The 13155-nt window shown below is 46.8% G+C and overlaps 6 protein-coding genes across 6 annotated transcripts; 1 reads left to right on the forward strand and 5 right to left on the reverse strand.

The window, feature by feature from the left end:
- Positions 1-97: 97 nt before the first annotated feature.
- SPPG_04444 (uncharacterized protein) lies at positions 98-550 on the reverse strand (the record flags this gene model as incomplete). The annotated part of the gene is made up of 1 exon (XM_016752678.1): positions 98-550. One exon carries the CDS (start codon positions 548-550, stop codon positions 98-100), a length of 453 nt encoding a protein of 150 aa, XP_016608141.1.
- Positions 551-1702: 1152 nt separating this feature from the next.
- SPPG_04445 (uncharacterized protein) lies at positions 1703-3447 on the reverse strand (the record flags this gene model as incomplete). The annotated part of the gene is made up of 2 exons (XM_016752679.1): positions 2041-3447; positions 1703-1981 (listed from the first exon to the last, which is right to left on the reverse strand). The coding sequence occupies exons 1-2, from the start codon at positions 3283-3285 to the stop codon at positions 1703-1705; spliced, it is 1524 nt and encodes a 507-aa protein (XP_016608142.1). The 5' UTR covers positions 3286-3447.
- A 1645-nt stretch (positions 3448-5092) lies between these two features.
- Positions 5093-7217, reverse strand: SPPG_04446 (uncharacterized protein). Its single transcript, XM_016752680.1, has 8 exons — positions 6986-7217; positions 6846-6901; positions 6737-6779; positions 6558-6679; positions 6459-6491; positions 5687-6392; positions 5372-5622; positions 5093-5300 (listed from the first exon to the last, which is right to left on the reverse strand). The coding sequence occupies exons 1-8, from the start codon at positions 7200-7202 to the stop codon at positions 5187-5189; spliced, it is 1542 nt and encodes a 513-aa protein (XP_016608143.1). The 5' UTR covers positions 7203-7217; the 3' UTR covers positions 5093-5186.
- Positions 7218-7310: 93 nt separating this feature from the next.
- Positions 7311-8457, reverse strand: SPPG_04447 (uncharacterized protein). The gene is made up of 3 exons (XM_016752681.1): positions 8114-8457; positions 7803-8049; positions 7311-7728 (listed from the first exon to the last, which is right to left on the reverse strand). The coding sequence occupies exons 1-3, from the start codon at positions 8425-8427 to the stop codon at positions 7486-7488; spliced, it is 804 nt and encodes a 267-aa protein (XP_016608144.1). The 5' UTR covers positions 8428-8457; the 3' UTR covers positions 7311-7485.
- Positions 8458-9348: 891 nt separating this feature from the next.
- SPPG_04448 (uncharacterized protein) lies at positions 9349-10642 on the forward strand. The gene is made up of 3 exons (XM_016752682.1): positions 9349-9573; positions 9637-10314; positions 10389-10642. The coding sequence occupies exons 1-3, from the start codon at positions 9434-9436 to the stop codon at positions 10456-10458; spliced, it is 888 nt and encodes a 295-aa protein (XP_016608145.1). The 5' UTR covers positions 9349-9433; the 3' UTR covers positions 10459-10642.
- A 931-nt stretch (positions 10643-11573) lies between these two features.
- Positions 11574-13134, reverse strand: SPPG_04449 (uncharacterized protein). Its single transcript, XM_016752683.1, has 4 exons — positions 12836-13134; positions 12286-12738; positions 12111-12221; positions 11574-12033 (listed from the first exon to the last, which is right to left on the reverse strand). The coding sequence occupies exons 1-4, from the start codon at positions 13025-13027 to the stop codon at positions 11719-11721; spliced, it is 1071 nt and encodes a 356-aa protein (XP_016608146.1). The 5' UTR covers positions 13028-13134; the 3' UTR covers positions 11574-11718.
- Between the last annotated feature and the right edge of the window lie 21 nt (positions 13135-13155).

The following is a 13155-nucleotide window of genomic DNA, read 5'->3' on the forward strand; positions in this document are numbered from 1 at the left end:
GCTATTATACCTAAGAATGCAGTTTATGAATTGAGCTTCTCCTACGTCTTTCCCATTCCCAACCAACCGCTTGCCCTTGCACTTGGAAAACTGCAAATCAAGCAGTATACTTGGTGTTACCCTTCACCGTTGCAAGCACCCATGCCTCCAAAGCTCTCGCTAGGCTGTTCTTGAGTGGATACGCGCTCATCTGCATAAAAAAAGTTGATTCGGAGAGGCCTTGCACTTCGTTCAGAAGGCAGCCCATGTAGTCATCGGCCAATGCAAAATCAACTCGAGCTACAACATTCAGGGAAGGCATGTGTTTTCTCAAAACATTCACCGCGCATTCAGCTCCTTTTTTGACCGCTGGAAGAAGGTCATCCTCAGTATGGGCGACAGAGGGATCATTGAATCGGACTCTTACGAGGCCATCCCTGCCAGCTTGTAGATTCCCGCGCGTGATGTGGAAGAGTTCCTCCACTACAAAGAGGTCACGGTTTTTGTCTTCACCGCCACTGGGTTTCATTACAAATGCTGTCGTTGCCTTTCCTTGACAGACTCTCACCATCGCTTATAATGTTTTTACAAATGGCTGCAAGATAACAACATTTGTGGGCAAGTCCCGGCTTTTACTCTATCCTGCCACCACACTCCGTGCTTTCGACAAGCTTGTGTCAGTAACATCATTTGAAGAAGACAACATGTTTTCTTTCTGCGGAAAAGCATCTCTTCAGAACGAAGCCTGACCCCTACTAAAAATTGATGTCAGAATCTGAACGTCAACAATAAACCAAAAAACATCACACCATTTGGGTGCAGCTCAGGAGGTTGAAGAAAGACGGCAACGGACCGGTGGATGGCAAGGGAGGAAGGAAAGGGAGGGAATGTGGCCAGCAGGATGCTTTTGATGCTCCTCTATTTTCTTTGACAGCTTTCCCGACCCTGTGTGTGGAAAGGCTTGGTATACGCCTACTATTCATAAGGCAGGCTTAAAAGTAAGCCCTGCATCTATTTAAGGGGTTTTACGCTCCACAGCTCCACCATTTGCTCCACAGCTCCTCATGCATCTTGGAATTTCTGTATAAAGTAAAAGGCCCTGCAACATTTAAGGAGCTTAACAAAACAAGCTCCACAGCTCCACCATTTGTTCCATATGGCCATCAGTATTGCAGTGTAATTTTCATTATACTGGGGCTAGATATCTTACTATGTATATTACTGCAGGGTTTAAAGTACTAATTCCTTAGGTTAGACCTTATATGCATGTTTCAATGTAATATAATTTAAGTTTATCATAATTATTTTGAGTACTGGGACGCTCAAGTAGAGGCACCTACTGCTGCATCTCCAATTTTAGCAGCTATTCTTAGAAATAGGGTAGTTATGGTTTCTGGTATTATGTAATTTTTCTATTTCCTGATAGTTCCACTTATTTGATACCAGTAGTATGTACTATGTGTCTTTAGCTATATATTTATAGTAGTGTTACTCAAGTAGATGCAAAAGAACTGAGTGAATCAGTACTTGTAATATATACAGCTTTAACTATACGCTATCAACTAGTGCACCAAAAAAGCATTATTGCTTACAGTTCCATTGATCATATGAATACAGCAATAGTAGTTGCTCTATTTACTAATGATTATCACGCGGGAAGTGCTTTTATGTCCTTCCATTTATATTATTACACCTTTATACACCAAACAAACTGACGGAGACCTCAAATCTTCAGGATATGTCTGACAGTCTCCTCCAAGTCCACTCCATTGATCAGCTCATCATCCATGAGTGCAGTGACTTCCTGCTGGGCATACAGCTCGAGGAAGACGGTCGCAATCAGTTCCAACATGCCTATCATCAAGGCTTTCTTGCCCCACACTTGGGGCACCTTGGCACTGCGCACTTCGTAGACCTCCCAGTAAGAGGGATCTTCACCTATGGTTGTGTAAGTCAATCGGACGGTGTCAACCACGCATTGGACCCCCATTATCTTCCTCTTCTGCATGGTCGAGAATGCGTTGTCCTTATTGCGACCCATCTCCATTTGAGCGCTAGCACCGAGTTCTCCACGAGCTTCAAGGCATCATCCATGGCATGGCTAACGTCCTCCTTTGCCGTTCCGCTACTGCTCTCCATGAGGATCTTCTCCTCCCTATTGTCCGGGTCAAACCCTACGCCATCTGCATAGCGTTTCGACCGAGAGGAATATTCCTCCTCATCAGAGAGAACATTTAAGTTTCTGGCGGTGTAATGGAATTCACACCACTGCCAATCAATCAACTTTGTGATCCGCAATGGAGCAAACCACGGAATGATATAATCGATCCATGCCGTCCTTTCATGATCATTATCGCGCCAGTGTCTATCCATTGCGCAAAGCTTTTCATGGGCAGTTGTTAACCCATAGCAGCAAATATCCCAGAACAGACAATCTAACTCCCCCGTATCATCCGGTAGCTGATATGCCCAGACCTTTCTAGCCCAGCCGTCCCAACCCTGATTGCCAGCCAGTAACTCTTTGAGTGCTTTGTAGGAGTTGGGCAATTGGCATAAAGATGCCCGCTGGCTATTTCCACTCCGATAAGCATTGAATCTAGCTCTGACGGGGTCTGGAAACTCACTACGCGAGATGGTATTGCACAGGACCACATGGACATTGTTGGCCAAGGCCTTGAGCTGGTGTGTTGCCAGCTTGCCTTTGTACGGAGTTTCGAAAGGGCCACCAGTGGGCGGAACGATGAAATGGAATTTTGAGCCCATCGGTTGCGAGGCAGCACGAGCTTCGGGAAGGCCAGATTCGACTTCTACCTCTTCGACTGGCGCTTGTCTATTCCGCTTCGTGGTCTCAATCATGGAATATGTTTCCGAGTCAGGCCGACTCCGCTTTACGGGCAGCAGTGTTCCGGGTTCCCCATCTTCTGCCTCCGCCGCCCGGGTTAACCGTTCCCCAATTGCCGCATGTCGGCGGTTTGTTTGTGCCTCCAGTTGTCTTTCTGCAGTTGTGTCCATGAAGAACGCATTCCATGCCACATGTTGACCTTTCTTAATCATCTGTATATGACTACGAATACTGTTAATAGTATCCTGTCTCGCGCTCAGGTTACGTTTCATCGAAGGGCGAATCGCTCGCTTGACTGCATACTGGAAGGCATCCTCCAGATACCGCAACGCATCCGTGTGCATCAGGTCGACATAACGTGCAGAGAATTTGAGGAAATTGTTGATCGAAAAATTTGCCCTTTTCACCCGTTCGAACAAGTATTTACGGATGATGCCTGATGCAAAATGATATCGCAAATGCATGCATGGCGAGGGTAGCCGATGGATTGATTAAATTTCTACATGCCAAAAACAGGAAATAGCCCAACAATGGATCCAATATGTTACATATGTTACCAGAGCTAATGGTATTCCTTCGTAAATGTATGTTACGGTTCTCACCAGGGCAGGCACAAAGTGAATTGCATTCAGTGCAGAGGATTGTCAAAAGGAAGAGAAAAAAAAATTGGATCAGCCAAGATTCTATTACAAAGTGCAAAGCGAGAAAGACCGTGCTTGTGACCATGGCGCAGCAATACGAGACGCATTCCAAGATCCATGAGAGAGACAGCATAAGCTGTGGCAATCACGGCCATGTCGGACCATCAGTTTTTCCCTTGCTGTATGCACACCAAGAGCCGTATCCTCAGGCAGTCCTCTGCCTAGACAAGACAGAGGGGAGTGCCCCGCCATCACGCACGTAGGTGCGATCCGATACCCCATCTTGAAAGACAACGAATGCTAACGCCAGCCGATACGAGACGCATTCCAAGATCCATGAGAGAGACAGCATAAGCTGTGGCAATCACGGCCATATCAGACCATCAGTTTTTCCCTTGCTGTATGCACACCAAGAGCCGTATCCTCAGGCAGTCCTATGTCTTGGAAAGACACAGGGGAGTGCCCGCCATCACGCACGTAGGTGCGATCCGATGCGCTTCGCATGCCGCGTCTCCCAAGCAAGGGCCACAAGCACGGAGTTAGAGCACACATACCGCGGATATCAATATCCTCTGAATCAGCTGTCGAGGCTGACGGGAGTGGTGAACTGGGTCCGCCTGGTGCAGAGAAAACGAGTGGCATGAGATGATATGTCGCTGGAAGCAGCTGACGGCAAGACATCTACCATTAGTGCTTTCCTCTGAGTCTGACATGGTGGATTTGGATTTGGAGAGGTATGGTGGAGAAAAGCGCGCTCGGGTGGGGCGGACATTGTAGCACGACACCATGAACGCGGACTGCCTGCAAGTCCGAACTTGAATGTGTGCTTACGTCAGTCCCCAAAACACATGTCACCAAAAACCGCTGGGCAACTGGTGGACAACCATTGCCCACTGATACATTATGAGGTGAACACTTGAAGGCCTTGCTCAGCTTGCCAGAATCTGGCCTCAGGGAGCAAATCCAGCCGCAGGGACCGCTATGTTCAATTCAGTAAACCTGACCTTGGGTTTTGGGTGATCCCGCCGCAATGAACTCGAGCCTTTCGCGGAAGTGTCTAGCTGTTGTTGTCCTCCCAAATGTATATACAGCTCATAAAATTACATTTATAAGGCTACCACAGACGCTGGTGCACTTCATGTAAGTATCTGGGCCATCATACAAGGCTCGCACAGTGTTCGCCTGCATAGTACTGATTCTTGCTATAGAGATCTCAATACCTTCTTTACTTTCGGCCTTTTTTTCAACCGCAGACTGTCAAATTGACTGCTGACCAGCTTATCCAGAGGCCGTATGCCGTTCGTGACACGCAAATGCGCCAGAGCATCAAACTAGTTTCCGCAACGACTGGATCAGCACCACTTTGAATAACCGTATCAATCATGACAAAGATAGATCTCACCTGACTAGCCAACGCACAAGATGAATAATGACTCCACTTTTTCGTGGCGGGTCGATAAATTGAGCTTGGCAGTGGTTGTCCCCGTTCTCCGATAGTGAATATAGTGTAGGGCTGTTACTTTTTGGGAATTTAATGCCGGGTTTGGACCCGAAGTGTATGGGAATGTTTACCCGGCCTTTTCAGTGCCAGAAGATTGCTGATACTTTCCTGCATCAACAATGTATCAGATAGAGCAGCAAATGCAAATTGAAAATGAATATACAGGAAGGCAATCATGCTGTCTAGCAATAAAGCTATACAAGTCCTCGAAGGATTGCACCCATTACATGGCAAATGGGAAGGTCTCTGGTACATCTGGTGAAGCATCCGGGAAGTGGGCAGTCTTATCCAGAGGCCGTATCCCGTTCGTGACACGCAAATGCGCCAGCGCATCAAACTGGTTTCCGCAACGACCGGATCAGCACCACTTTGAATAATCGTATCAATCATGACAAAGATAGAGCTTACCTGGCTAGCCAACGCACATGATGAATAATGACTCCACCTTTCCGTGGCGGGTCGATAAATTACTCCTATGAAGCGCTCCAATCTCAGAGGGTTATCCAAGTACCTATTGAGTTGTTCATCAATTGGAATCTTTTTCCCTGTTTTTGGATCGATGCGATGGGTGAGGAGGAGACAATTTTTGATATGAGGCAATGAACGCTCCATCAGGCCTTCATACGCATCTTGACGGCCTGGATTGACATCCATAATACCTGTAGTAATAATCATTATTAGAGCACAGAATAGGAGAATCTTTTGTCTTCACGAGGGACTTACGGCCAGGTGTATCCCACTCATGAGCAGCGGTCACGGTTCCTTTATATGTCGTAAACCCAATATTAAACACATTGTCCTCTCCAAACTTCTCCCGGCAGAGCTGTCCAACGTTGACTTCCCCTCTCCTCCGACCCATATCCGTGTACCTGGCATCACCCAAGTGGCTATTATGGGCCCAAACGACGACCTTTGATTTCTGGTCCTGGCTTTTGTGCCGATCAATCCATTCCATTACTCTTTCGAGAGTATCGACCATGTGTTGGTCCCGCAGGTTCCAAGTAATGACGTCCTCGTCGAGCATACAACGGTAGTATTCTTCGGCATCCTTCACGACCAGAGCATTCATCTCAGCAATGAATTGCTCTTCCTCGGCCGAATTGCAGTTCTCTTTGACGTATTGCAGACGTTTTTCCAACAGATCTTGTAGAACTTTGACAGCTTCTTGACCGCAACCCTCGCTTATACCGTACCGCACGGCAAATGCATATTTCGTGGTATCGGTGCCGAAACGGTGGAAACAGCCGTACCGTTCCCGAGCTTTTTGGGCGGCTTTCGGATCAACTTTCTGGAGATATTCAATGACGGCCGCGGCAGAGGCGTGAAGACTGTACATGTCCATGCCGAAAAAGCATGCTTTGTCAAAGAGACCACCGCCTTGATGGGCAATTTTGTCGTTCCAAAGGCGAAGCCATTTAATGAAGGGCACCTGGGCACCGGATGAGTGAGGAGGTTTGTCCTCGTTACGGACGATGTGGAGATGCAAAAATCTTACCATAACTTCGTTACGCCACATCCAGAGCGGAAACTGTCAAGCATCAAACCATGTCGGTAGAGTCTGTGCACCTTAATAACCTGCTGCCTGCCAGCATACCCGCTTGAAGTCCTTTAGGGCGTCTACAGCTCCCTTGATTGGAGTTTTAGATGTATTCTGCACATATCGATTGATGGTAATGGCGTCGGGCCAGTCGGCTTCAGCAACCACAGCGTTGAACCCTGCATATTTATTCAGTTTGCTTTCTCTTTCTTGTCCGAAATGAGAGTCATGCTCACCCTTTTCGGCAATCAATCGCTGGGTAATGTACGCACGCTCCCGCTAGGCAACACGAGCCAAATCATTGCTGTTGCCAATAACGTTAGAAAGCAAATGGCAAGGACATACGTAGAATTCTAATGTGCCATGACTGCCATCCCCAATACAGACCACTCGCGCAGAACCTTTTGGAGAACAGGTGTCATACTGCTCAGTCGCTGATGCTTATACTGCTTGGATAGTATGTTGTCATAACATTCCATACATACCAATAGCATCCATAAGTTCCTCATAATCCTCTTTTGGATGATTCAAACGAATTGATCTGACAAACGGAATGAGGTCAAAGTCTGGTGCTGGCATGGTGGAGCTCAGTCTCTTCGTTAACAAATTATTAGCAGCTGTTTTTGACGGATCGACAAGTTTTTCAAATGGAAAATGCGAGGTCGTCGCAAACAAAATCGTCCAGATTTTAGCACACTGCATTGATATCTGAACTGGTGGGTATCCCTTTTTTTCTGGAAAGCGTGACCAATGCGATATGGGTGGGACAGCTGGGCAGGGATGAAAGCGCGGATTGAATGGTACGTAACCTCGACTCGTGACATGACATTGACTATTGTCATCCTACGTTAATAACAACGCTGTACAGCTACTGTGAATTACAGTTGTGGGATTTTAGTATACAGTTGGAAATAAATCTAGCCTCATGATGACAATAGATAAATTGTATGCTTGCACACGATTGCGGTTGAATGCAGTCACTCTCCTAATTTAGGCCATGTCTCGAAAGCGGTCCAAGCTCTCTTCTCACTCGTGACCCTATGATGGCATGTCCAGGACCTTCCCTCCACTCTCCTTCTTGTTCCTCGCGTTCAACATCATCCGCCACCTCTTTCAAAAACTCATAAGTAGCAGGATCAAACTTCTTATCCTGTTCTTCATCGCTTCCCTTCAGCCGGGGGAAGCGAGCTGCCATAATCTCGCGCATTCGTATTGAGAATTCCTTCAACTGTGCATCGGAACAAGCAGGAATCATATCAGCTCTCCATTCCTGCCACATTATTGTCATTGAATAATACTTACGTTATTGACGTCCATAACGCTGGCAACGGTCATGGCCACGCCCGCCGTACCGGTCAAAACTAAAATGGTAGCGGTTCCAAAGGCACGACCGGCAAACATGTACGCTGCGAGTTTGGGGTTTGCGGCGGCAGCAGCAGGATTATCAATCAGTTCCTGTAATGGGATCCTCATCTTGCCCTTGGTGCGCTGATGGATAGTGTACATCATGGAGGAAAAGGCTGCAATTGAAGCAGCTCCTATAATGTATCTTGCCATCACAAGGTTATGAAAGGTTGGACACTACTGGACACTGTAAAATGTCGGTCACTCACTTGTTGTATCGCATGAAGCCCGTCCCACTTTCGGGGACAACTGTTGGTTCAACGGGTGTACTCTTTGAAACGGATTCTACTGAGGCAGTGATCGAAGGAGAAGAGGGAACAGCGGCTGGACGTTGGAGAGGTGCTGGAGTTGCGGAAATTGGTGGTGAGGCCACAATAGTCGAAGCAATTGACCGTGAGTTTTGTTCATCTTTGGCGGCGAGCCAAGGAATCACAGCGTCATCAGACGCAGGTCTTCTCCATGCCCATGTCCACCACCGCGAGGGCCGAGAGGGTGACTCTTGTTGTCGGTCCGAGGATGCCATTTCCTGTCACCGTGACAGATCTCTCGCTGAGGAAACCAACTCAACCTTTTTGACTCATCACCAACGACGTCACGTGACATACAATAGCATCTTTGAAAAAAGTACGTTTTGTATGAGCTGAATGGAAAGCACTGTTAATTAAGGGGAAGAGACATGCTGAGTTAAAGGCAAGCTTTGTTAACGAGATGTAGAATATCAACATAAAAGCTGGCATGGAGGATTATCATGTTCTATCTTCAGAACGCATCAAACATTTGAGCGATCTTGTTAATGCTAACTGTCATTTGTCGCTAAAGTTCTTCAACCTGCCTATTAACTGCTCGCATGCAGGACGTCCCGAGGATGAATAATTTCTCACGGAGCAGATGGACTACTTTCCACTGTAATCAGAGACGTGCTATTGTAGACAACCTGAAAATGCATTGATATTGAAAACAAGTGATATCAGATGGGTGGGCAGCTCACGGGCGACTTGCTCGCTTTCTTCCAACTGACTGCAATGAGTTTTGCATAATGCGAGACAATCATGTTTGATTGCTGGAGGAATATGTAATGTAGATTGTCGAATGCTGCTATTGACGTACAAAGGTTGAGAGGCTTACAATATCTGTAATGACACACAGGCGTAAAAGGGTGTGTGGTGTGCAGTCATTTTTATTCTATTCTTCCTTAATAGCAGACACCTTTAGCGGCCAACCGCGGTGATCCATTTTATAACGATCTACCATGAATCAATTCATAAAAGTGCTCCCTGCCATAATAAGCCAATGTTCGCTACAGCTCTTCAAGTTCGTGCCATTAACTATCCGATATTACCAAGAACTAACAGACTCAAAAGATCCAATAATCTACTTAAATCAAAGCTAATGAAAGTTGACTTAAGCAAAATGTGTGACGGCCATTTCTTTTGAACGCGCCTCGTCCCGGCAAAAAGTATCACCTTCCTTTGATATAAAACGACTGATCTGGCTATTTGGCACTTGCTGCTTGTCTCGTAAACAAAGAAATGTCTGCTTTATCATTTGATTTCGACAAGGTGATCGCTGTGAAGGAGGTTTCTCGCTCGCCGACTTCTTCAGTATGGAAAGCAGATATCTCTGACGAATGGATGATAGGATCTGTTCCACACGGCGGATATATCCTCAGGTACATCGGATCGGAAAAGGATCTTAGCTCATGCAGCTTTCTAAAATTTTGGTTGCTGTTCAGTGTTATCTTGTCTGCTGCGAGTGCTCACTTTGCTGGCAACCGACCAGATCCCATATCCATCAACGCCTATTTTCTTCGTCCGACTGCCGCCAATGTCCCCGCTATCCTTACCGTCACCGACATTAAAGCTGGACGTTATTCAATAGCACAGATTATAACAGAACAGGCTGGGATTGTCACACAATTTGCAACTGTCACCTATGGGAACATATCTGAGGAGCAAGGTCCGACACGAGTCATCGATCCTGATCGTCTGCCTCCCCCATCCGAATGCTTTCCTGGTAGCTTTGGCCGGCGTGCGCCTGAAGCACCTAAAGATAAGCCACACATTGGACAAAAGGTGGAGGTTCTCCGTGACTCGCAAACACTCTCAACCACAAAAGCCGAGCGGCGGCAGTGGATTCGATTCACTGACGGACGACATCCAGATTTGATCAGTTTGGGTTTTTTCGCCGACGCATCCGGCCCCCTCCTCACTAATTTCGGGAAAGAATGGCTAGGTGGAGAATGTTGGTTTCCAACCATGGAGATCAACATTCAGTTCCGCGCTAAACCTTCCACAACTACCCCTGGAAGGTGGATTGGACAATCTGTCAACTCAAGGTTCATCACCAACGGCCGCCATGAAGTGGACGTGGAGCTATACGACGAAAACGGTGATATAGTTGCGCTTGCAAGGTGAGCTCCATAAATCAATCGCTTTTGGTTATAACTGGGCCCCCTCAAACTTGAATACTTCATGTCTTTCTTAGACAAATGGCTCTCGTTGTCCCATGGGAGCGGAATCTCAAAAATGCATCAAACACTGCTGCTCGCTTGTAAAAAAACTCTTCAGATATCGCTATTTTTTTAAGTTGTTTCATGGCAAGGTGCATGCTGTCTCCTTTTACATAATAGACCTCATCCTACATTCCCATATTTCTGGGGACCTTTACTCTCAATTGCATCTCCTGGTTGTTCTGATCGTTGCTCACCCGCCCGCATTAGTCACGTTGCAGTGATCGACCTCGACGGGCCAGAGTAGGATGACCTGAGCTTTCTAAAAATAGCTTCGACAGGATGATGAGCGCAAGATGCACCAGGGCTATGAACCGATGATCAGAAGGTTCAAATCTACTGTTTAAAGGAATCAGAAGCTCAACATTGGCAAATTACAATAATAGAAGAAGCCAAGGAATTGACATAAAGTGATGACATCTCATTACGACCCTTCCTACATTCCCCACCATCCCCGACAGGCGTCCGCCTGGCCTCTATACCCAATATCCAACCCTACCGCCCAGCTCTTTTGGACCCTGTCGTCCGCGAAATTGTTTCAACCCACCCAGCGCATACCGAGATCCCTGTTGACAAGCGATGGCTAAACCAGACCGTCTCGACCCTCCGGAGGCGGAGTGAAGGGTTGGTGGTTCTTCCACATGAAAATAGTGCTGCCACCGTCGTAGCCTCGGACGCCCACGCCCATCAAGTCGTAGCTAAAAAGCAGCACAGCTTTGCTAAACTCTTTTCTCGCATCTCCATTCCTTTTTACAAACGCTCTACACCTGACATTGCGCCTCCTGCCGACCAACCGTTTCATGATCGGTATGCGAGGTACAGAACTTCCCTCTCAGAAGAGGACTTCACGCCAGTGTCGCCAGTATATAGGCTTGAGAGCCCGTCAAAGATGCATCTTGCTGGAAGGAAGTTTAGGAGGTTTTTCAGAGGAGTGGCGGACCGGTTTGAGGGGAACTGGTAATTCGCTGTGTCTCAGACAAGTCGCACGACAGTTGGTTGGATACCCGGGTTGCGATTGAGCTGGACGGAGTTGTCTAAGTAGGAGATACCCCTTAAGGACCCAGTCGCTGGACCGTTCTGGGCTTCTATACCGCTTGAGAATGCATGTATCGTTCATGTCTATAATGTAAAAATTAAACTGTTCGAAAGCCAAATAATTTCATCATTACATCGGCCTTCGCAAGATATGTACTAAATTCATAATGATTACCAAAAAAAAATATGAACACTACTTAAGATGTTGACTATCGACAATACTGTACATGATATACTACTGTGAAATTAAGTTACCAAAACTTGTAATGTCTATCCCGTAATCGAATTGAGCGCCCCATTCAAAAGTCCCCTCGTGAGCGTGTCTACCTGTTTCAGCTGATCTTTCAACTGCGCCGGACACGCCATATCAAACGGCCCGATGGTAGTGTTAATTGTTATTCCCAACCGTCTCACAGCGGTCGGTGCAACGTTTACTGCAAATTCCATGGTGAGCGGTATTGCATTGGGTGAACTCGGCGAGATGCCCAGGAAAGAACTCTGGCAAGAAGTTGCAAGAAGTTGGAGAAAGGGATCCTTCTGACCAATGATTTGGGAAAAGGTGGCGTTATAGCGGAGATCTAATGGCTACAATGAAAGATTTGGAAATGTCAGTTTCCTTTTCTATATCGTTTCCGGCTACAACCATCATTCGTTCTCCATACCACATGTTCCGTCGTGTTTGCGTTTTTCGGGAAATTTACATTGACCATATTGATCTGCAATTTAAAGTTCTTTGCATCGATAAACTGGCCGTTCTCGCCTTTGACCCGCCCCTGTTTACAGAAAGCAACTATTAGAGACAATATAGCACCGGACCATCTGAACTTGATCACTTACCACAACATCCAATCGATCCATCGCAATATCAAATCGATTCTTATTATTCAACCAAACATCAACGCCCATGCCGTAGGAGAAGGCGAAATTCCCTGCCAAGCTCGTCAAAGTGATTCCAGACTTGACCAACGGTATATCTGGGCCTGGTTTCCATTCGGAACCTGGGGCAAGGTGAACAAATTGCGCGGTTGAGGTCGGTTCGTAAGGTCCTACATATCCGTATTCCGGTATTGTTGGCCAAAAGTACCATACCAATACACCCAGGATGATGAGGATGACAAGAAAAATGAGGCAGAAAGTCAGGCAGCAGGATTTGCGGGTCGGGAAACAGCAGCAGACACGTCGTTTGCGCTTGTCAGCTGAGCTGTATGCTTCCACGTCGTACGGTTGGGGTGCACTCCTTTCGGCATTCTGGTTGTACCAAGGATCGGCTAACGTTTCTGACGAGTTGGCCTATTGTTAGACAAAGTAAAGGTGTCAGTGTCAATGGTAAGGAAGGCAAGATCTAGCAGCACATGACAGTGAATGCGGCTCATTCACGTTTACTCACTGGCTGGAGAGAATCTCGATACACATGTTCAGGCATACTGGAGTGCTGCTGCTGTTGCGGGTATGTGTGCTGAGGTGCACCAGAGTATTGCATGTGTGAAGGTTCTGCCATGGGTTGACCGTATCCGTACTGCATGTGTGAATGTTCAGGCATGGGTTGATCGTATCCGTTATGGTAGGGCGTAGCGGACATGGTAAGATCTAATCTGGTGCTCAAGAAAGCTTAGAAATTGTGGAATTTATGGCAAGAGGTGAAATGTCAACGCCTGGTTCCTAAAAAGAAAATGATCTGTCTGTCCTTTCTACTTGTTATCATCTTTT

This window comes from Spizellomyces punctatus (genome assembly GCF_000182565.1).
Source record: "Spizellomyces punctatus DAOM BR117 chromosome Unknown supercont1.7, whole genome shotgun sequence".
Classification (NCBI taxonomy): Eukaryota; Fungi; Chytridiomycota; class Chytridiomycetes; order Spizellomycetales; family Spizellomycetaceae; genus Spizellomyces; species Spizellomyces punctatus.